General features: G+C 35.1%; 3 protein-coding genes across 5 annotated transcripts; all 3 read left to right on the top strand.

Moving 5' to 3' along the window:
* The first annotated feature begins 2,357 nt into the window (after window positions 1-2,357).
* LOC106329285 lies at window positions 2,358-7,491 on the top strand. Of its 2 annotated transcripts, none has more exons than XM_013767921.1 (8): window positions 2,358-2,423; window positions 3,194-3,302; window positions 5,842-5,911; window positions 6,034-6,269; window positions 6,433-6,546; window positions 6,636-6,684; window positions 6,774-7,090; window positions 7,260-7,491. In XM_013767921.1, exons 2-7 carry the CDS (start codon window positions 3,210-3,212, stop codon window positions 7,067-7,069), a joined length of 858 nt encoding a protein of 285 aa, XP_013623375.1. In that variant the 5' UTR covers window positions 2,358-2,423; window positions 3,194-3,209; the 3' UTR covers window positions 7,070-7,090; window positions 7,260-7,491. The 2 variants fall into 2 exon arrangements, with proteins under 2 accessions (XP_013623375.1, XP_013623374.1); XM_013767920.1 differs by having other exon boundaries at window positions 6,774-7,094.
* A 1,754-nt stretch (window positions 7,492-9,245) lies between these two features.
* On the top strand, window positions 9,246-14,856 carry LOC106332848. 2 transcript variants are annotated; one of them, XM_013771340.1, is made up of 8 exons: window positions 9,246-9,280; window positions 10,135-10,242; window positions 13,263-13,332; window positions 13,449-13,661; window positions 13,827-13,940; window positions 14,039-14,087; window positions 14,180-14,465; window positions 14,635-14,856. In XM_013771340.1, exons 4-7 carry the CDS (start codon window positions 13,641-13,643, stop codon window positions 14,446-14,448), a joined length of 453 nt encoding a protein of 150 aa, XP_013626794.1. In that variant the 5' UTR covers window positions 9,246-9,280; window positions 10,135-10,242; window positions 13,263-13,332; window positions 13,449-13,640; the 3' UTR covers window positions 14,449-14,465; window positions 14,635-14,856. The 2 variants fall into 2 exon arrangements, with proteins under 2 accessions (XP_013626794.1, XP_013626792.1); XM_013771338.1 differs by having other exon boundaries at window positions 13,413-13,661.
* Window positions 14,857-19,356: 4,500 nt separating this feature from the next.
* LOC106331886 (dihydrodipicolinate reductase-like protein CRR1, chloroplastic) lies at window positions 19,357-21,476 on the top strand. The gene is made up of 10 exons (XM_013770320.1): window positions 19,357-19,601; window positions 19,676-19,798; window positions 19,877-19,951; window positions 20,036-20,101; window positions 20,190-20,285; window positions 20,412-20,528; window positions 20,674-20,766; window positions 20,861-20,962; window positions 21,038-21,124; window positions 21,218-21,476. The coding sequence occupies exons 1-10, from the start codon at window positions 19,491-19,493 to the stop codon at window positions 21,248-21,250; spliced, it is 903 nt and encodes a 300-aa protein (XP_013625774.1). The 5' UTR covers window positions 19,357-19,490; the 3' UTR covers window positions 21,251-21,476.
* Window positions 21,477-22,076: the final 600 nt, after the last annotated feature.

Here is a 22,076-nt window from a genome sequence, read left to right as displayed (position 1 = left end):
GAATTCGTACATACCCATACGTAAACCTTTTACATCTTTCGCACATTCCAGAAAATGATATATATGACCAAATTAAACTACTGGGTTTTCCAACATTTTATGACATGTTAGTCACCATATTTGAATCACCAATTAAATTTAATTAGGTCCAGACAATATTTAAAAAAAATATATATATTTCATTCATTTTGTTGATCTTTCCCTATACAATTCCCAGATACAATGAAAATGAGAAAAATAAGACATGAACAATATGCTTGAACCAAAAAAAGAAGCCGGCTAGAAGTGAATAAACTTGAACCAAGTATATAAAAAGGATTCGATAATAATATTGTTCTTTAATTTATATCTTTGTAGTATATGCTGCAATTGCATATTAAAAACATGATTTTAGTGTTTTGAGAAATATCTTTTAAAAAAAGTAAACCAAAACGAAAAAAATAAAATGTTTTCCAATTAGTACGTTGCTTGCCAATTTTGCTGGCTAGAAGTTGCTATAAACAATAAATATCTAACTGATAGACGCATATGCAATTTACAACAATTAAAATTACATATTAACAAGGGAATATATATATATATATATATATGTCAATCTATGCTACATGCATGACCACTAAATCAACATGAGGAAATGGAGGTAAAAGAGAGGCTATTATGGACAAAAGAGAGAAGCAAACGCAGAAGCGATTGGTACAAACCACTTATAACAACATCCCAAGGGCATAATTAACGGGAGGATTTAAGTGGGTTTCTTAGTGGTGGATCCCATTATTTTTGCAAAAATCGGTTTTTAGAAGTGTGAAATAAGGACAGATCGTGGAAAAATTTTTGTACTGTTCGAGGACCCCACCGACACGTGGCGACCCGCGATTGGTTCATTTTTTAATTTTTTTTCAGACAAAAAAAAAATAAAATAAAAATCCTAAGAAACCGGTTCACGGTTTGAGCGTTAATGATGAACTAAGTCTTAAACACAGCCATATAATAATGAAGGTGCAAGATGATCTTTGTTTCTTAGCTACAAAAGCTACTTAAATACACATACAAAACTGTGCAACCTACTTATCACACTCGACAATCTCATGTGACAATCATCGAATCTTCCAAAACATTCTTACAAAATCGACCTGTTTTATTTTGGCTTATACAAACATGTATCAAGATGTTCATGAAAACATTTAGTGATGTCTGCCAGAGTCCCACAAGAACTATGATATAGATGACACCATACACTACTCTAACATCAATCATTATGGCCAACGGTTCAAAGACATTGTTAATGGACGAGGGGTAGCATGATGTGTCCTGTCTGAGAAGAATCTCTGTCTAACATCGATATTAAGCCTACGTTTTTGGGTGGGTTTGGTTTGGCTAGTATGAATTATAACTAGCGTTTTGCAAAATAGGTCCCACAAGATGTTATAACCGTTGGCCATTTAGTGATGTCTGCCAGAGTCCCACAAGAACTATGATATAGATGACACCATACACTACTCTAACATCAATCATTATGGCCAACGGTTCAAAGACATTGTTAATGGACGAGGGGTAGCATGATGTGTCCTGTCTGAGAAGAATCTCTGTCTAACATCGATATTAAGCCTACGTTTTTGGGTGGGTTTGGTTTGGCTAGTATGAATTATAACTAGCGTTTTGCAAAATAGGTCCCAAACAGAACCGGATTTGATTTAGGTTTGGTATAACTTTTTGTTTGGTTTAGTTCAATTTTGGTTAGGAAATAAATTATAATTACAATAATTAAATTGATTAATTTTAAATTAGTTATGTATATTTTTAGTATAGTTAATTCAAATATTTTAATATATTTACCCAAACTATTCATTTTAATGCATTTCGGTTAGTTGAATCTACTAAAGATAATTCAGCATAAAATTTATAGCCGCTCATGTTATTATAAATACAGTTTGAAGTCAAAATACTGAATTTGGTTTCGTTATTTTGTCAATCTAAAAATATATATTTCTGTTCCTGGTCATTTGAAACGAAGTACGCATTAAATAAAATGGAATACTCAAACACTATATTCACTGTAGAATATTAATCAAATGATTAAAAGTGTGACTCAACTCCTACTTACTAAACTAAAAAGGTCAAATACTGATGTTTGCCAAAAGTTAAAAACGAAATTTGATAGAACGATACAAAACTAAAACGAAATGAACCTTTGAAAAAATAATAGCCCAATCGGCTTTATCCAGTACAAAGCCCAAAATATTATATTAATTAAAAAGCCCTAGTAAATGAAATAATATGCTGAAGTAATGGGCCGTAAAAGTAGGGCTCCACCGTGAAAGTAGTATAAATAATCGTGGCTCATACCCTTTCTTCCCTAAACCGCCGCCGTCATAACAACTGGTCATCTTGGTTTCAGATCTAAATCGCTGACGATCGTGGATCAGGTATTTTCTTCTGCATGTTTGTGTATTTTCGGTAGTACAGTAGTTTTAGTAAGTTCTATCTCCTCAAACTTTTCTGTCCTGTGTCAGACCCGATTTTCTTAGTTAGAGAGATTGCAAGTTGATTTTGTTTTCCTTAGATTTTCTTATTAAATGCTAACAAATTTTTTTTAAAACCCCAAATTATAAGATAAATTGTTAGTATATAATTTTGATTTGATACAAACTGATTATTATTAGTTTTATTTTGATCAGTTTGCATTTGAACAAAGTTTTATACTGATAATTTGATTTTATAAATGGGTTGAAACTTTTACATAAGTGTTGATTAATTCATGGACCACATTTTTTACACCTGTGTGAAATTTATTCATGGATGTGTGACCACAAATGTTATATCTATACTATAATAGATGAATTGATTAGTTTATAAGGATGGAGTGATTAGTTCGGAAGGGTATTCATCATAAAAAAACTCTTGTTTGTGTAAATGTGTAGGCTAAGTTTAACATTTTGGTCTTCAAAGTTTGAATCAAACTTCTGCTATTTTGACATATAGTCTATGCTTCAAATTTTTCGTCTTAATTCCTAGATTTTGGCACCCTTAAGTTTGAAGAAATAATAATTGAGATGTTAGTTGTTAGTACAATTTCCTCTCTACAACTCTTCAAAATGATTAGCCAAAGATATGGTTTCTTAAACATATCATTCTTACATGTTAGATCTTCTTTTCCCTTCTAAACTCAATTTGTGGAACAAATTTAACTGTGCAGTTCCTCAAATAAAGAAATGGCTCAACCAAGCTTACCTTTCAAAGTTGGTGAAATTGTTGAAGTAAGATCTTTTGAAGTGGGATATCGTGGAGCTTGGTTTCGATGCAAGGTAATGTAACTAGAAACTAATTCTTCAATGAATTAACTTAGTAATCTTTGGAAAAGTTACTTTCCAAAGATTACTAAACATATTTGAAGTCTTTGTGCTTTCAAAAACAACACTTAGATCAACTGCACTACCACTTGAAACTCAATTTATACTCAAGGTGAATAGCTGAATAGATGAGCCTATGAAAAAAAAGATGTGTTTTGCTACATGTAAAATCTCTAAGCTTCCTTTTCAAGCAAATATTAGAATCATGGCATCTTTCAAAAGACAATGTAACTAGAAACTAATTCTTCAATGAATTAACTTAGTAATCTTTGGAAAAGTTACTTTCCAAAGATTACTAAACATATTTGAAGTCTTTGTGCTTTCAAAAACAAGACATATCAACTGCACTACCACTTCTTTAAACTCAATCTATACTCAAGGTGAATAGCTGAATAGATGAGCCTATGAAAAAAAACGTGTTTTGCTACATGTAAAATCTCTAAGCTTCCTTTTCAAGCAAATATCAGAATCATGGCATCTTTCAAAAGACGTTCACATTACTAATTTAAGGCAAATTTGATGATATCCAATATTTGCGGTCTACTTCTAGTTCAATACAAAACCAGAGATTTTTTCTTAATCTCTTTCAAATGCACATATTGTTGGAACCTTTTGATAATTCATGCACCTTGTTCACCTTTGTAAATGCACATATATGTATAACTTCTTAAAGAAATTGTCAAATAAACATGTGTTCACCATGTGTTGTAGGTTTGTAGTCCTTGCATAACTAGAACATGGTATCCTCAACATGACAAACTCACCAACTCATCCTATATTAAATTTTGAATCCTAATTGTTGTCAACTGTGTTGATGGACTCAGATAAAAAGTCATTAGTCATCTGAACCTTTCCTAGGACCTTTAGACTTTTGTGCCCAAAAAGAACTAGATCTCCTAGTGAGACTGCTTTCTTGATCTCTAGGAGAGAGACTGCTCTTATAGGAAGAGCCTATGAGAGCTCTCAAAAAGCAAGACTACTCTCACGGGGAGAGATTGCTCCCACAAAGAGAAATTACTCTCACAAGGAGAGACTGCTTCTCAAAGAGAGAATCTGCTCTTCCAGTTCTGGAGAGTTCTGTGTTTAAAAAGGTGAGCGCCTTTTGCGCTAAAGGCGCTCCAAGGTTCATACCCAAACGCCTTGGTCCTCTAAGGCGAGGCTATGTTTTTGGCCCCCCATGGTTCAGACCCAAACGCCTTGGTCCTCCAAGGCGAAGCTATGTCCTAGAGGCGCTCGCCTTGGTGCACCTTTGGCCTTATTTTGAAGCGCCTTGGTTACACAAAAGTGTGCCTTACAGTTTCTATACAAAACATTTTTTAAACTGGGTTCATGGTCACGAACACAAACCCGTGACTGTAAAACAGTTTCATAGTATTCCAATTGGGTTTAGTTTTCTCAATGAGGCTTTAGGTGTCTCAGATGGGTTGTTGTTACTATTGAAGTATAGCTTATAACTTGAAATAATCAAACCTAGTTACAGTTTATAAGTTCTTCATGGGAAGATGTTTGATCCACAAGGCGAACACCTTAGTGCGCCATGGCGCAAGGTTCTAACCTTGAGCACCATGTGCCTTTTAAAACCCAGAGAGGGATACTATGCTCTCTCGCAGACAAACTCTCAATCAGTGTTGTATTCATCCACTGTCGTCGCTTGGCAGACATCAAACATTTGCCTGCTTAATGATGCTGCAAGGTTGGCAAAGCCAGTCCATCAATTTTGTTCAAAACTTGTCCCAAGTTGTGGCTTTATTGTTGTTGTAGCCATCACATCTAATGGAAGGCGGGATCATTCATACAGATAAAATTGAGGGACATTCTGTGTCTTTAGGTATCAAAATATTTAGCAGTGCGAACAAGCAAACTCAATTGATGTGTCGCCAAAAGATGAGAAGAGTTCAACGGGTTTCGTAGCAAGTTGCGACCCGTCTACAGACGCTACCTGAGAGTTGGCGTCTCTTAGTAAATTTCTTGTGGTATTGGACTCCAACGCCAGAGAGTTGCTTTAGGCGCCCATATCTCTGTTGACTTAACCAGAGTGTCTTCAACAATGCATATGTTTCTTCTCACCTTTCTGCAGCATTAATGCATCTGTTTTGACTCATGCAACTCACTACATGTTTGTTGCAGTTTCCAGACCTCATGATATACCATCTTTGATCATGATTCAGAATCACATATATCTCTGAAAAAACTAACTAGAGAAATCTTAGAGCTAAAACCGTGTGGAAGAAGCCAAAAGCCTTTATGTTCATTGTATACATTCACGAGTCAAAATCATATTAAAAAAACTCAGTGTTTGTGTACTGATGCATCATTCCAAATTATGACTCTCATATTAGAGATTAGGAAGATAAGCATGCATTAAGTCTAAATTAAGAATCTCACAACATCCATTTTTTATTTAGAACTAATCTTATCTTTCTGATGTTTGAGATGCTCTCTTATTATCAGGTATAAACATATGTTAACAACTTTGTTTTTAATGCTTCATTAGATATTAAACATATACACGAAGGAGGGGAAATTGTTCTACAGCTTGAAGTATCTTGATTACGATGGGGAAGGTGAGTTTTATCATCCTCTTTTGCATATATTTATTTTTGCTTAACTAATATCATATTACTTTCACAGTATTTTGTAAAGTCTATGCGTGAATAACCTTATGAAAATCTTATATTTGGTTCAGATATACACCACACACAAGTCTATCAACAGTTTGAAGATGGGGAGGAGTGGCTGATGGTTCGACCATCATATCCACCATGTTATCAGGAGCGGGAAGTCCGTAAAATCGAGGCTAACCAAGCACCTCTTGTTGTCGTTCATGGCTCTTGGCAAGTAGGAGACTTGGTTGATTGGGATAGAGATGGATGTTTCTGGTGTGTAACGGTCTTGACAGTGAAGAGAAACGAACCATTCCAGGTACATACAAACCAGATTGGTCTCGTGAAGTTGTTTGTTATAGTCATCTTGTCCATGTTCTTCTTCTTGTCCCTTGGTCATTTGAGTTAAATCTAATAAATGATTTCCACAATTCTTTTTTTTTTGTTTTCTAAGTGGAACTGCCAATTATCTATTTTTGCAGATTGAGTTGTTTCCACCACCACTCGGTGAAGGAGAAACCTATAAAGCTTTGCGTAAGGACGTGCGTCCAACATTGGATTGGTCACCTGAAGATGGCTGGACACTGCCTTCTACGGTTAGTTTGCCTTATACGTGATTTATATTTGATTTCTTATGATTTTTGGTATCTTGCTCATTTTGTTTGATCACGTGGTGGTGTTGTAGGATGGACGAAAAAGTCAAAGTGTTAGGCTCGTGAAACGTGAGAAAGGAGGTTAGCTTTGCTACTTACAGGGACATCATTCTATTTTCCCATGTTTGCTTGGTTTTAAAATTCATCTGGTTTTGTTTCATTTTTTACAGTAGATCATGTAGCTGGAAAGGAGAAAACAGAGAGAGCCAAGAAGCAGAAGACAGAGAGACACAGGCAGCACAGGACTGAGAGAGACGCACAGCAGAAGACAGAGGGAGACATGCAGCAAGAGAAAGGCAACGGAGAGATTCGACAAAATATCGATGAGTCGGATTCAATTGAAGCTGCAGTTTATGACTTGGAAGAGCTTATCGTTCGAATTGAGTGGATAAAAAATATGCTAAGTCCAGATGTTGGAGGAGGTTCAACGTGGAAATATCAAGACTACCGCCCATCTTCTAAGTGAATGTGAGAATTCATCATGGTGGTAGGTTTGTGATCTTTTTCACATCTCTCTATTTGACGTTTTCTTGTGTATACATGAACAAGATCTTTAGGGTTGTTCTTATGGGGATACTAAATAGGGAGAAATTGGAACTATATTGTGTTTGTATCTTTCACTTCTCTAATTGTATTTTGTTGAATTTTTTTTTCAGGTTTAGGAGGTGAAACTGCTGGTGTGCTGGTGAAATTTTGTTAAAAAAATTTCAAGTTCGATGGTGAAATGGGGAAGAGACGTAGAGTTTTGTGCAACACCAGAAAAGACATGATGATGTAGGTTGTGTCTATGCTTTTCCAAGCGCCCTAAAAATATGCTAATGACCAATTTCATCTTTGTACACATGTTTTTACATTTGTATAAAGTTAATGAAGGTAATTTGTTTTTTTTTTTATTTTCTCAAACATCAACTTTAATAAACTAATTTAATTCATGGTAACAAGATTACGATCTTATAAAGATTTTTAACCCCACATGCAATTCTGAGATCTAGTACGACATTGTATTTTTCACCATTATGAAAACAAATTCATCCCAAGATTCAGAATGAATTGTCTTTTTAACCACCTAATTCTGCCATTAAAAAACAGATAACAAACACATGTCAATAACATTCAAGACTTATAATGAGAATTCCATTGAAGAACATAGCATCATGGTACCAAGGATCATACAATTAGGCACATCCAGTAGCAGCATCTTCTCACTTAGTAAGACTGGAAGCTATGAACAGCGATTTTGAAACTATGAAGGCGGGTTGAGGCAATGGCTTCATCGACGGTCTGACCGGATTTCTAAAAACTAAAAGAAATAAAAAAGGCTACCGGATCGCGAATGCCTAGCCACTAAACGTGTTCAACAAGCCACAAGACCTCTCCTGAAGACCATGCAGAAGAGTTTGAGACTTGTCACGTCACGTCTCGAGAACCGGAGGAACAGCTTCTCTTGTAGGTCGGCTTGACGCCAATGACATAGCTCCGCTTGAGCAAAATGAAGTACCTTCCCTCCCTCCTCCGACCAAACCATAGATCAGGAAATTTCAGCACCCGCAACACAATGAGCCGGTCTGGCGAACACACATCCACCATAATTGCTCTGTTAAATCCCCAAGAGGTAACCTTCGAGTTCATCTGGGCTAGTACGAGTGCTGAGCCACCCACACGCCGGTTCTGCCCGCACGCCACCGCATGTGCCCCACTCCTTGCGGATCTGATATCAAGGCACCACCAAGACTAGCTTCCAGATCTGCAAGTCAAGCGATAACAAACGTAGGCACGCACCAGCGCCTCTAGGTTGGGATCCGACGAGACCAAGGGGAAATCTCTCATCAGCTCCAACAACACAACTCTAAAATCCAACCCGTCCCGAGACCTCCTCTTCAAACAACTTGCCACTGCTCCAGATTCGCCATCAGTCGGACCAGCTTCTACTCCGTCGCAGACAGAACAACCACCAGGGACCTCCGTTGAGTTACAGAGTCAGCGAGCAAATCATCAGGAAGAAAGAGAGGCTACGAAGAGGCAAAAGAAAAAGGAGCCTCCAACGCCGGCAAGAGACATCGGACATCAGGGGAGATCACGGCCGCCGTTCTATGGTTCTTGTGAAATGGATGGTGGGGTCGAGAGAAAAGTTAGGTTTTTAACTGAAGGAAATTTGGTTTAGAGCATGCGCAGTGAGAGGTATCTCTCCAAATTTCTCATCATTTATATTAATAAAAAATTTAAAAAGAAAAAAGAAAGTGCAAAATGAGAAGAAAAGATTCTTCTTCACGAGACTGACACACACGGAAGAAACATGTATGTCCATGTGTCACTCTTCCAATTATTTTATTTTTATTTGTATTAAATTTAATTGCAACAATAATATATATTATGACTAAATCCATTAGGTACCCAATTGAGAAATGTCATGCTGCCGATGCTCTTAGTTATTTTGGGTTATAAAATATATTTTGTAATGGGCCCACAAAATTAGGCCCGTAAAGTAATGGGCCCGTAAAATAATTTTGGGTTAATAATTTTACGGGCTCCACACAAAAATAGAACATTTAGAAGATCACAAAATAGCAAACCAAAATTAGGGCTCCACACAAAAATAGTATATAAACTCGTATCTCATTGCCTTTACCCTAATATGCCACCGTAACAACTACTCTTTCCAGATCTGAATAGCTGTCAAGTATTTTCTTCTGCCTCTTTTTTTTTTTTTTTTTTTTCTTCCTTTTCAATTTTTCGAATAGACAGTACCTTCCAAGTTGATTTTGATAGTGTTTTGATCGGTTTTCTGAGATTTTGTTTTTGAACTTTAAAATAAACCCAAAATATAAGATAGATTGTTAGTATAAAACTTTGATTCAATAAAAACTGATTGTCTTTGTCATGATTTTGACAGTTATCTTCTTAAAAAGATTTCTTAGTATTGAAACAGAGTTTTATACTAATAAACTGATTTTATTATTTGGATCTTTGTTAACATTTGTATTTTTCATTTGTTTATACAATATTCATAGTTTGGTTCATTGTTCATACATCAATCAATTTTTGGATCATACAATTTTTTACACATCTGGAGTTTCTTTCATTATGTGGATATACATATTATATAAGAGATATGGTGATTAGTTTGCAAGAATATTCATCTTCAAAAGAAATCATTTTATTTTATATTTAAATGAATTCCCGGTCACAACAATCTAAGTTTTTATTTTTCTAATGTACTGTGTAAGTTCTAAATGTTGGTCTTCAATTTCTTCAAGTTTGAAAACAAGCTTATGCTTTTTGATATAATGTTATTTTTGTGCACTTTGATATGCTGTCTAAGTTTCAAACTTTTGATCTTGATTTCTAGATTTTGATTTTCTTTCAAGTTTGAATAACAATAATCATTGAGATGTCAATTGTTAATACAATTTATTTTTCTATAAGACTCTTTAGAGCGGCAAGTCAAAGATTGTATCTCTTAGCATATCACTTTTCTATGATAGAACTTTTTTTCTCATCCAAACTCAGTATGTGAAACATTTTAACTTGTAGTTCCTGAAAAAGAAAATGGCTCAAACAAACTTACGTTTCAAAGTCGGTCAAACTCTTGAAGTAAGATCTTTCGAAGATGGATATCGTGGAGCTTGGCTTCGATGCGAGGTAATGTAACTAGATTCTACTTTTTAAAGAAGTGTTTGAAGTCTTTGTGCATTCAATAGCATCACTTTTATCATCCACACCCCCACTTCTTAAAACCCAACTATATCCTCAAGATGAATGGTTGAAGTGGATGAGTGTATTAGAAGAAGTATTTGCTTTGCTACTTGTGAAATCTCTAAATTTCCTTCTAGAGCCAATATTAGTTCCATGATATCTTTCAAAATACATTCACATTACTAGTTTAAGGCAAAAATGATTGGTGACATCAATATTTGGGGTTTGTTGTTCTGAGTCTCTCTTAAAAGAACATACATTTGGATCCCTTTGATCTTGCATGCACCTTGTTCCCCTTTTGTTGATGTACATCTAGCTACAACTTCTCAAAAACATTGGCAAAAAAAATAACATATGTTGTAGGTTTGGAGTCCTCACATAACACCTATGAACTCATGCTACTGTCAAATTCTGAATCTCAATTGATGTCAACATGTTTATTGACCCAGGTAGTAAAACAAGTTATGAGCAGCTTGTCCCTCCCTCAATAAATCTTTGTAACAAAAAAAATATAGCTTTTCTAGAGAGAGTGCTCTATAAACTCTCTCCCAGACAACTACCCGCCATTGGATCTAAAGATCTTTATACCCAAAAAGAATTAGCTCTTCTAGAAAAACTGCTCTATAGACTACTCTCCCAGATACTTCCCATAGACTACTTCCTCAAAGGGAGAGTTTTCTCTTCTAAGAGATAATATGAAGTTTTCTCTTCTAAGAGATAATATGTTCTTTCCTTGAGAGAATTGGTCTTTCGTTGAGACATGCTCTCTTTTCTTAGAGAGAGTTGACTTTTTTCTCTTCTTAAAGAGTCGACTATGTTTTCTTCTTAGAGAGAGTCGATTCTCTTTTCTTTTGAGAATGACAGTCGGCTCTCTTTTATTTTTAAGATAAAGAGTCTTTCCTCTTATTAGAGAGGCTCTTTTCATAGAGAGTCTTCTCTTCCAGAGATAATATGTTCTTTGCAGAGAGTTAGTTCTTTCGTAGACGCTCTTTTCTTGAGAGAGACTATGCCCTCTCAGAAACATTATCCCTTTCTTAGAAAGAGACCTAAAATCAGTGATGTATTCATCCATTGCCCGTTTATTGATGCAGTCAGATTAGCACCAGTCGCTCCATTAATTTTGCTTTGAACTTGTCCCGGTTATGGCTGGTTATTGTTGCTGTAACTATCACACCCAGTGGAAGGCTGGATCATTCATACAGACAAAGTTGAGGGACACTTTTTGGTTGGTATACATGTGTCGTTAGATCTCATAATATTTATAGCACGAGCAAGCAAACTCGATAGATGTATTGTCAAAAAGATAGGAAGAGTTCAACGGGTCTTGTAGCAAGTTGCTACCCATCTTGGTGTCTCCTAGTAGAGTTCTTATGGCACTGGGTGGTGCTGGAGTCATGTGGGGAGTTTCTTTAGATGCCAGCATCTTCGTTGACTTAACTAGTGTCTCCAACAACGGAAAAGCGATCTCTTTCTTTAATCAGTTTTGACCTTTTTCATTAGTGAATCTGTTTTAACTATGCAACTCTGGCTACATGTTTTTTTTGCAATATTCAAACCTTACAATATTCCCTTTGATCATGATTCAGCATCACATATATCTCTGAACAAGCTAATTAGAGAAATCTTATTAATCAAAATAATAAATAAAAAAACTCAGTGACTGTAACTGATGCATTGTACCAAATTACAATTTTATATTAGAGACTAGGATCGGTCCGGGCTACGCCCGGATTTTTTATTTAAATATTAATTATAATCATATATTTATGTTATTTTGATATATAAATATTATATAAATACAAGTAGCTAGATAATTATAAATTTTTATTTAATTATTTATTATTGTCTGTCTTACGAATTTCAATTAACTCAATTTCTTACAATAAAATTTTCCTTTGATTTATTTATTGAATGAAACTTGTGTAACTTAAAATCATGCATGCATTTAAGCTGAATCGAATCTAAACTAAACCGAAGTAAATCCGGTTATGTTATGTCGTTTTTCTTTGAAACAAAAGGCTCAAAAGAAAAGACTCAATGGGAATTGAACGCATTGCTTCCTGTCTATTTCCCTTTTTAAGTTTAAAATATGTATCTCATATCTCACCAACACGCATGTCTCTGCGCGTGTATGGCACTTCCATTCATGTTAATTCCCAATAACTAATTAAAAAATGAAATAAAAACTTTTGATTGCTTCCCTTATCTTTTTATGATTCGTTCGGAGCAATCTTCGCTTTGATAATATCTATATTTATTTGGACAAAAAAAACTATATTTTTCTCTTGATCGAGTCATAGCGGAATTGAGAAACCGATCTGATTTACTCGCCACCGCTTAAACTGTGGAATATTTTTATTAATTGGCTCGATTTTCTTTTTTAATCTCTTCAGTGTTGTTGCTCATCATCCTCTTCCATCTGCCTCTTCATACTCTTCAAAACTCATCGCCAATAATTTTAAACTCTTGAATGTTATTGAGTTACGGTGGCGGCGAAATGAACCGTCACCGTTGATATCACCTCCAACCAAGGCGAAGTCAGTAGCATCCAGAAACTCACGGTACGCTCCTTTTCATTCTCGTTTCCAAAGTTTCAGTCTTTACATATGTTTTTATTATAGTGGCTATCTCTCTGTATTTGGGCTATATCACGGTGTGAACAAAAGGCCCACTAAACCGTAAAAAATTATGAAACGCAGCAGCCCACATCAAAACTTAATGAAACGATGAGTTTTAGGCAAAGAAGACAGGTGTCGCAATCACAATCAACGACTTTATGACGTGGCGCAACAGGCAAACATTTTTTTATATATATAGATTGGGAAGATAAACATGCATTTAGTCCAATTAAGAATCACACATCATCCATTTTTGGTTAGAACTTATCTTTCTAATGTTTGAGATGCTCTCTTATTATCAGATATATAAACATACGTTAACAGCTTTGTTTCTAACTGGTTAATTAGATATTAAACATATACACGAAGGAGGGGAAACTGTTCTAGAGCTTGAAGTCTCTTGATTACGATGAAAAAGGTGAGTGTTATCATCCTCTTTTGTATATTGTTTTTGTTAACTAATATTTTATTATTTTCACAATATTTTATAATGTCTAGGCATGAATAAACTTTTGAAAATCTTATACGGTTCAGAGATATATCACACACAAGTCTATCAACGGTTTGAAGATGAGGAGAAAGAGTGGCTGATGGTTCGACCATCATATCCACCATTTTATTATGAGCGCCATGTCCGTAAAATCGAGGCTGATCAAGCACCTCTTGTTGTCGTTTATGGCTCTTGGAAGGTAGGAACACTGTATCTGGTGTGCAACGGTATTGGAAATGGAGAGAAATGCATTACAGGTACATAGAAACTAGATTGATGTTGTGAAGTTGTTTTGTTATCCAGTCCATCTTCTTCTTCTTCTTCTTCTTCTTCTTGTCCTTTGGCCACTTGAGTATCTAATTAATGATTTCCGCAATTCTTTCTTTTTTTCTAAGTGGAAATGTCAATTATCTATTTGGCAGATTGAGTTTTTTCCACCACCACTCGGTGAAGGAGAAACGTATAAAGCTTTACGCAAGGAGGTGCGTCCAACATTGGATTGGTCACTTGAAGATGGCTGGACACTGCCAAATATGGTTAGTTTGTCTTATACTTGATTTGTATTTGTTTTTTTTTTGGTATCTTCATTTGTCATAGTTTGCTCATTTTGTTTGATCACGTGGTGGTGTTGTAGGATGGACGAAAAAGTCGAAGTGTTAAACTCTTGAAAAGTGAGAAAGGAGGTTAGATTTGCTACTGAACAATGATTCTGTCCTCCTATGTTCGTATGGTTTTCTTTCACACATCAACTATTTATAACTCATTTTTACATTAGATCATGTAACTCCATGTGCTGACCAAACTGGAAAAGAGCAAACAGAGAGAGCTAAGAGGCAGAGGACAGAGAGAGAAATGCAGCAAAAGAAAGGCAGAGGAGAGATTCGACTAAATATAGAAGAGTCAGATTCAGTTGAAGCTGCAGTTTATGACTTGGAAGAGCTTATCGTTAGAATTGAATGGATAAAAAAGATGCTAAGCCCAGATGTTGGAGAAGGTTCAACGTGGAAATATCAAGATTACCGCCCATCTTCCAAGGGAATGTGAATTCATAGTGGTGATAGGTTTGTGATCTTTTTACATCTCTCTATTTAACGTTTTCTGGTGTATACATGAACAAGACTTTAGGGTTGTACTAATGTGAGCTAGTGAACAGAGAGAAATTGGAACTATATGTAGTATTGTGTTTGTATCATTCACTTCTCTAATTTGTATTTTGTTTAAATTTTTCAGGTTTAGCCGTTAGGAGTTGAAACTGATAGCTAGTGAAGTTCGATGAAGAAACCATGAGCGAAATGGAAAAAAACTAGAGTTTTGTGAAACACCGGAAAAGACTTATTGATGATGTAGGCTGTGTATATATTTTTTCAAACTCCCTAAGAATGCTAATGACCAATTTCATCTTTGTACACATGTTTTGGATTTTAGTTGGGAAATATGTAGTTAACCTTTTTATTTGGTTGAGAGAAGAATACACTAGTATAGAATGTTTTGATTAACGTGAGGCTTTCCAAGCATATGGAAGGATTTGGATTAATCCTCAAACATAAATGCAGTCTACTAATAGACTCTTTTTTTGGGTATGCCATATGCAAATGAACTGTAAGTAAAATTTCATAGCTGTGAATGTCTAGGAGCAATTGTGATTTATTTTCGTGCATCTATTAACCCTGAAATGTATTGGCATCCCAAATTCGTTTTTTACCACTCAACCACAATATGGACTAATATAATTAAAACATAGATTTTTGAAAATACTACATTTGTTTGGGTTCGGTTCAGTATTCAATACATGTTGTTTTACATCCAATCTCAACCCATGGGTCATATCATATTCAAATGATTAATATGTTAATTTTCAAAAGTTTGGAAGACATGTTTGTGAGTTATCTTATTCACACGATATTAAAAATGACTTCTTAGAAGATCATTTTGTCTTAAACTGATCTACTTTAAACATGTTTTTTTTAAAATTAAATTTTATATTGATTAATCAAAGAATAATGGGGATTTACAAATGGAATTTGCTAAAAATCTATGCTATAAGAGGTAGAGTGGAGATAGCTGCCTGAAACCAGCTTGAAAAAGAGAACATCATCCAGAAAAAAACTTCAAACCATCTGCGCAGTAGCCCCCTAACTTACGATCCCCATGGTAATGAAGCGATACAATTCGGTTTCGAATTGTTTTGTCGATGCTACAAATCATAGATTTTATACCTTGACATACTCCTTGATGCCTCCTCGAAATTATTTCCTTCCAAATCAGATACACAGCCACTTGAAATGCTAACCGAAGAAGAATGGAGACAAGCTTAATACGAGAAGCTCTCACCAAAACAGGGACTGTGTCTGTCCAGTCCGGAGTTATGTTTGTGCCTACAAGAGTAGCAACAAGAGCAGTCCAAACTGTGAATGGGTAGGGACATGCATAAAAAAGATGATCCTTGGTTTCATTCCTTTCTCCACAGAATACACAGACCTGAGTGATGGCCCAGTTTCTCATACGAACCCCTGTAGATAATATGTCTTGAGCTGCTAGCAAAGTAATGAAAGAGTGTCTTGGAATTGCCTGCGGAAACCATTCCAGACGATACCAATGAACCCCCTATTTCTTCACTCGGATACTCTCCCATGTCCTTGTAGCTGAGAAATGATCCGTATACTCATCTGCACTATGCTTCCATAAGATTTGGGCGCGCCAGATTGTGAAGCTGGTACCTGAACTGCCTCAATCTTATCATACAGGGCATGGTAAACTCACCTGCCCCTACTACACATATTCCAACTTGTACCAGATACTGCTTTTGAAACAGTAGCAGTACGAGGAACTCCAAAGAAACGCAGTCCAATCTCCCCAATTTTCTCAAACAAACTCCCCATTCTCAGCCAAACGGCCAGAAAGACACCAAAGAACTGTCGTGAAGCTCATATCTCATAAACTTATATGCTAAAGGTCGAAGTTTGAGCAATTTGCGCCAAAGCCATTGCTTAAAATGATTCTCCTTTCAGTAAGACCTCATTGCTCCAAGCAAATTATGTGCATTTCTTTAATATAAGTAGTTAAATCAAATTTTTTTAAAATCTCTTAATATTTATTAATAGAGGTGGGATAATACCAAAAACTGAACCCGATCTGAAAATAAACTTGAATCCATATTCGATTGCTGGAAAAGACATGAACGAAGTATGTAGAATGATATAAAATATACACAAACCCCAAAGTGTTATTAGCTAAACCCGAATGGATAACCTTAAAATTTGGGTGGGTAATCCAAAAATAAACCAAAAACCCCAATCAAATGATGTTTTGTAGATGGTGGCGGTGATTGGTAAAATGTAAAGTGGAGAAAATGTATTATTCTGGTTTGTTCTTTATATTAGTAGAGATGTTCATCAAAAACCAAAACACTTTTCTCTTATATTTCATTTTCACTTGATCGGTGAAAAAATATTGGAAAGAGAGTAAAAATAAATCTAGAGTAAAGTTTTACTCTAATAAGGACATACAGTCAAAGCCGATATTTCATATATCATAAATGGAAGGGTCCATCCTATACGGAAGTCTATGCTCAAACCTTATTCCCCAACCTTGAAATAATATTCTATCACTACAAGTAACTCTAACTGGTGAACATTATAGGAACATTAGGAATGAGTAGGAAAAAAATACAGAGGAATAAAATTATAGGAATGAAAGGGAAGATTATTCTAGAAAGGAATGAAAATGAATAGAAAGGAAAAAATATTCTTTATAAATGATAAAAAAAATTAAGAATAGTAAAAAATGCATTATTTCTTTTCATTTCTTAGTCACCAGTTAGACCCTAAACATACCTAAGAAAGTGTCCTACAAAGAAGTCCTCATTGCATGAGACAAAAAATGTCCTCATAGCATGAGACAAAGAAGTCCAACCACCTAAACATTAACGGCAGAAGTATAACGCAAACGATAATACAAAACACCTGAACGCTCACAACGTAAGATTATATACCATTACTGCAACATAAGTAAACTAAATATAGATCAGTAGAGAAAAGATAATCTTAAATACCTGGTAGTAGTGTCATGAAGCCAAAACATACGGTTTGATGGTTGAGAAGACTCCAAACAGGGAGCACGAGACGCCAAAAAGGCCAACAAAATTACAGAAATCCCCGATGTATTCTTGTACAACATTATAGTGTTGGTCTTTCCAACAAATTCCTTTGTATGGAAGCTAGAGGTTATAAGTTTATAAGCAGTCATTTTATTGAGTATCGATTCATCAATATGTTATATGTATTATGACAAGAAAGAGCTTCACGTTAGAATCAATCATGTAGATGTAGTTACCATAAACGATGAAGAACTCGCAGGAATGTGAGCTAATCATGTTCACAAAGACATTAAAGCTCGGTAACTTCGAGAACTAACTCCATAGTGAGACGCAGAGTTGAATTGTGGTTGTTCAAAATCTTTTAGTAGCTTAATTTTCTATCCATGGAGTGACCTTTGACAGAACCTGGTTTGGGATCTTCACCGACTTCCTCCGACCGTTGGGGATTGTGAACGCTATTTGGCCGCACAATTGCTACTTTGAAACCCTATTATTTTCTCTCGAGAGAAAACATAACAACCCTAGCTTTGCGTCGTATCTCTCTTTTTCTTGGAAAATAAGTTCTTTAATAGGACCTTTCCATATAATTGTATTCCATAAATTTAATTTTTATCTCTTTGGTCTAGTCATAAAAATTAAATAAATCGACCTGCTATTTTCCTACGGATATGTTAAAAATTAATTTAAAATATTAATTACCATTCAGTTATCTTCATGTTGTATCTAACTAGGTGCTTCGTCCACGCATGTCAGCACTAACATTTTATAATTACGTATTAATACATACATTACTAATTAACGATTATAATAATAAATTATTATTTATGTTTCATTTGAAAATTTTACATATCATAATTTTTTGAAAAATTCTTTATACACTATATGAATAAATATTTAAAATCACCAAAAAAATTCTTTTCAATTATATAAAATTAAATTTTGTACTTGATTAATATTTAGTTATGTGTTTTTCTGTATTTTAAATTTTTTTGTTAAATGATGTTTTTTGGATAGCAACACAATATATATAGGAATTATCGTTTTATTTTAAAAACTATTTTCTATATTTTGGAAAATTCTTTTTTGTATTAATTTTAATAAAATATTTTATTAAATAAATTTTATTTTGTGACTAATTTATATATTTTATTTTATTAACGGTATATAAACAATATTAATTAGTCTAACTTTTATTGTGAAGGGTCAAATGTAAAAAAAAATACTTATTAAATAATAATATATATAGTGATATATAAAGTTCATTGTTTCTTGACCACACACGGATGATTGAATGGCAGATGAATTTTGAAAATCTAAACGATTTAGGTTCAGATTAATCCATAATAGTAAATATGTGTAACTATATGGATATGAAGCCATGTTTTGTATATCATTTGAATATTTGAAAAGAAAATACTAAGGATTCAATTGGTGACCACAATTTAGGAAAAAAATTATGATGAATTTTTTGTTCTTCGAAATAGATATCAATTAAGTTGATTTTTTTGTCAGAACATATGGGCCCACCATATGCCTCTATGTTTCTCATATATTGATGAGTTAATAAAGAATATTTTCCTCTTCTAAATCTGATGAAGAAAGTTTGTTCCTCCACATTTTTTTTTTTCAATTCAATTCCTTAAATGAAATTTTGTTTAAAATTTTTATGTTTATTTCATTCATTTTCATGGTTACCAATTGAAGTCTGGATATCTCAGTTTAATTAAAAAAAAATTAGATGTTTTCATTAGAAAATTTAAAAATACATTTTCGAAAGAAATTATCTTTATTATCACAACTTAAAAAGAAATTCACTTTGTTAAGAGCCAGAGTGAATTGCAATCAGAAGAGCCAAAATCTTATCCATCCAGAAAGCCTCAAAAACTACATCGTTTAAAAAGCTTTGGCAACAAGTGCAAAAACTCTTATCAACATCAAAGGCAGAGGAAACCACAAGAAAAGAAAAAAGTTATCATAAGAGGTTAGAGCAATGGCAGCTGTGAGCTGCTGCTTCTTCAAGCTATCACATTCACGACATCTCAAACCCTCTAGGCCTTCTTTTTCCTGCTCCGCCTCTCAACCTTCCCAAAACAACATAAAGGTAACATCATCATCTTCATCAGGAGTTTCCATACAATGCAGCTTGTGATGAATTGCAACAAATTTCCATATCAGGTAATCATAAACGGAGCTGCAAAGGAGATAGGAAGAGCGGCTGTGGTTGCTGTGACTAAAGCCAGGGGAATGGAGTTGGCTGGTGCTGTCGACAACCATTTTCTTGGCGAAGATATTGGCTTGGTGACTTAACTTACAATTTACTTCCACCTGGTTGGTTTATCTATTAACATGACACCCTAAACTCTAATGTTCTTTTAGCTCTGTGACATGGAGGAGCCTCTAGAGATACCAGTAGTGAGTGATCTAACAATGGTCTTAGGCTCGATATCTCAGGTTCCATTATTTCCAAACTTTCTCTCTTGTTTCCCACCAGAGTGACATCTACGGAACAACCTAAACGAAAAATATTGTTGGTAGGGAAAAGAAGTGGGAGTTGTGATCGACTTTACAGACCCATCAACAGTGTATGAGAATGTAAAACAGGTAGTTAATAAAAAAAACTTTCTTTTTTATCCACCAAGTTGGAAAAGTCAAACCATCAAGAGTGTTAATGATCTTTGATCTTATCAAGGCAACGGCATTTGGGATGAAGAGTGTTGTGTATGTACCTCGGATTAAGCCAGAGACAGTATCAGCGTTATCTGCACTATGTGACAAGGCCACCATGGTGAGCACAGGGTGAGATACTCTCAGCAAATTCGTTTTGTTGTTTTTTCTTGGTGAAGTCGAGCTTGTCCTGGAGCGACCATAAATGTTCCAGATTTATCTAATTTCTCCATTGTTTGCATTATAGGGGTGCCTTGTAGCACCAACACTATCCATAGGATCTATACTTCTCCAACAGGCTGTGATCATGGCTTCCTTCCACTACAACAACGTTGAAATCGTAGAGTCAAGGCCTAATGCAACGGTATGATCAAAAGAAAATGTAACTTATAGAGAATTTGAATGAACCAAGGTATATATAATGAGATAGTTATCTATGAAAGTGACTCACACGAAGCTTTTGATATTAAATCACAAGAAGTGGCTCTAAAGATACCTATGAAATGCAGGATCTTCCTTCTCCAGAAGCTACCCAAATTGCGAACAACATCTCAAATCTTGGTCAGATATACAACAGAGAAGATAGTTCAACTGATGTTCAGGTAAAGGCATGAACAAGCTGAAAAATGCCAGAAAGATGACTTTGGATCATGTATATTTATACACAAACAAAGCTCTGTTTCCTGATGTTTCCAGGCAAGAGGTCAAGTAATCGGAGAAGATGGGGTTCGTGTTCACAGTATGGTTCTACCTGGACTACCATCTAGCACACAAGTCTACTTCTCAAGTCCAGGAGATGTAACTATCATTACAGTCATCTATTTAAAAACCAAACTGAAAATTATGTTCTCTAACACAACCTGTTGGACACAGGTTTACACTGTTAAACACGACATAGTTGACGTAAGGTCCCTAATGCCTGGACTACTTCTCGCTATCAGAAAGGTGGTACGCCTCAAGGTAACAAGGAAAACATGCGAGAACTTTCCATCCATTGATGTTTTACATACTTTTATCTAATCACTTGTCCTTTGTTCTCTTTTGGTTTTACAGAATCTGGTTTATGGCCTCGAGAAATTCTTGTAGGAAATGAAGTGTTTCGCCAATCATCAATCAAGATACGAGTCAAATGTTATATTATAATGAATAGGTCATGTCATCCGGCAAGTCATATGCAAGAAAACACATTAAACATAAAGTTTAGAGATAGGATGTTATTTCCTTTCACGGTAATACGGATAATCATTTTTAAGGCGAGGACACTAACAAATTCAAATGAGAAAACCATTATTCTAGGGCCTGGCAAAATATACGATATTCAATGCTTATGGTCATGGATACCACTATATTTTCATGTTTCAGTACCAACGTATGCCTGTACATTTCTAGTGCCAGATCATGGCATTCTTAAGTTAATTACCAAAAGGAACTAACACTCAGCTCTGGTCTAATTCAAGTGTTATAGATATATGCAAAGTCATCTCGCATTTAGATACCATGAGAAAAATTTGTCAGAGTTTGCTCGATTTAACAAAAACGCACAAAAAGAAAAAGGAGAAGCAACAAATCCTTCTATCATTTAGATCCATGTGAACTATCTAACCTCTGAATTTATCAGCCATGGCTCCAATCCAGGCTCTATCTTTATCGCTATATGCATATCCAGCAGTAGAAGCCACCAGCAAAAACCCATCCATTTTCTCCGATTCATCAATATTATGTACGAGAGGTTGCACAAAAACAGAACGCGTCCCATCAGGAAGAATATCCTATTAGACCAAGTGACCTGAAGCCCACAAGCATGTCTGGGCCTGAATTGAAGAATGTTGATCATGTCTCACAGCCTGTCAAGCCCACAGAGAATACAGCACTAGCCGTTAGTGTTCACAAAGGCGGTCTGAGCCAAAAGAGC

Source organism: Brassica oleracea, chromosome C3, assembly GCF_000695525.1.
Source record: "Brassica oleracea var. oleracea cultivar TO1000 chromosome C3, BOL, whole genome shotgun sequence".
Taxonomy (NCBI): Eukaryota; Viridiplantae; Streptophyta; class Magnoliopsida; order Brassicales; family Brassicaceae; genus Brassica; species Brassica oleracea.
This window is presented reverse-complemented; position numbering and strand designations above follow the sequence as displayed.

Excerpts from the sequence above, each read along its gene's own strand:
- LOC106329285 (XM_013767921.1), top strand. The coding sequence starts at position 3,210 with ATGGCTCAACCAAGCTTACCTTTCAAAGTTGGTGAAATTGTTGAAGTA. Across the intron at positions 3,303-5,841 it reads GAGCTTGGTTTCGATGCAAG|ATATTAAACATATACACGAA; the intron begins GTAATGTAACTA and ends ATGCTTCATTAG. Across the intron at positions 5,912-6,033 it reads TCTTGATTACGATGGGGAAG|ATATACACCACACACAAGTC; the intron begins GTGAGTTTTATC and ends TATTTGGTTCAG.
- LOC106332848 (XM_013771340.1), top strand. The coding sequence starts at position 13,641 with ATGGAGAGAAATGCATTACAG. Across the intron at positions 13,662-13,826 it reads TGGAGAGAAATGCATTACAG|ATTGAGTTTTTTCCACCACC; the intron begins GTACATAGAAAC and ends TCTATTTGGCAG. Across the intron at positions 14,088-14,179 it reads CTTGAAAAGTGAGAAAGGAG|ATCATGTAACTCCATGTGCT; the intron begins GTTAGATTTGCT and ends TTTTTACATTAG.
- LOC106331886 (XM_013770320.1), top strand. The coding sequence starts at position 19,491 with ATGGCAGCTGTGAGCTGCTGCTTCTTCAAGCTATCACATTCACGACAT. Across the intron at positions 19,602-19,675 it reads CTTCCCAAAACAACATAAAG|GTAATCATAAACGGAGCTGC; the intron begins GTAACATCATCA and ends TTTCCATATCAG. Across the intron at positions 20,102-20,189 it reads TGTATGAGAATGTAAAACAG|GCAACGGCATTTGGGATGAA; the intron begins GTAGTTAATAAA and ends GATCTTATCAAG.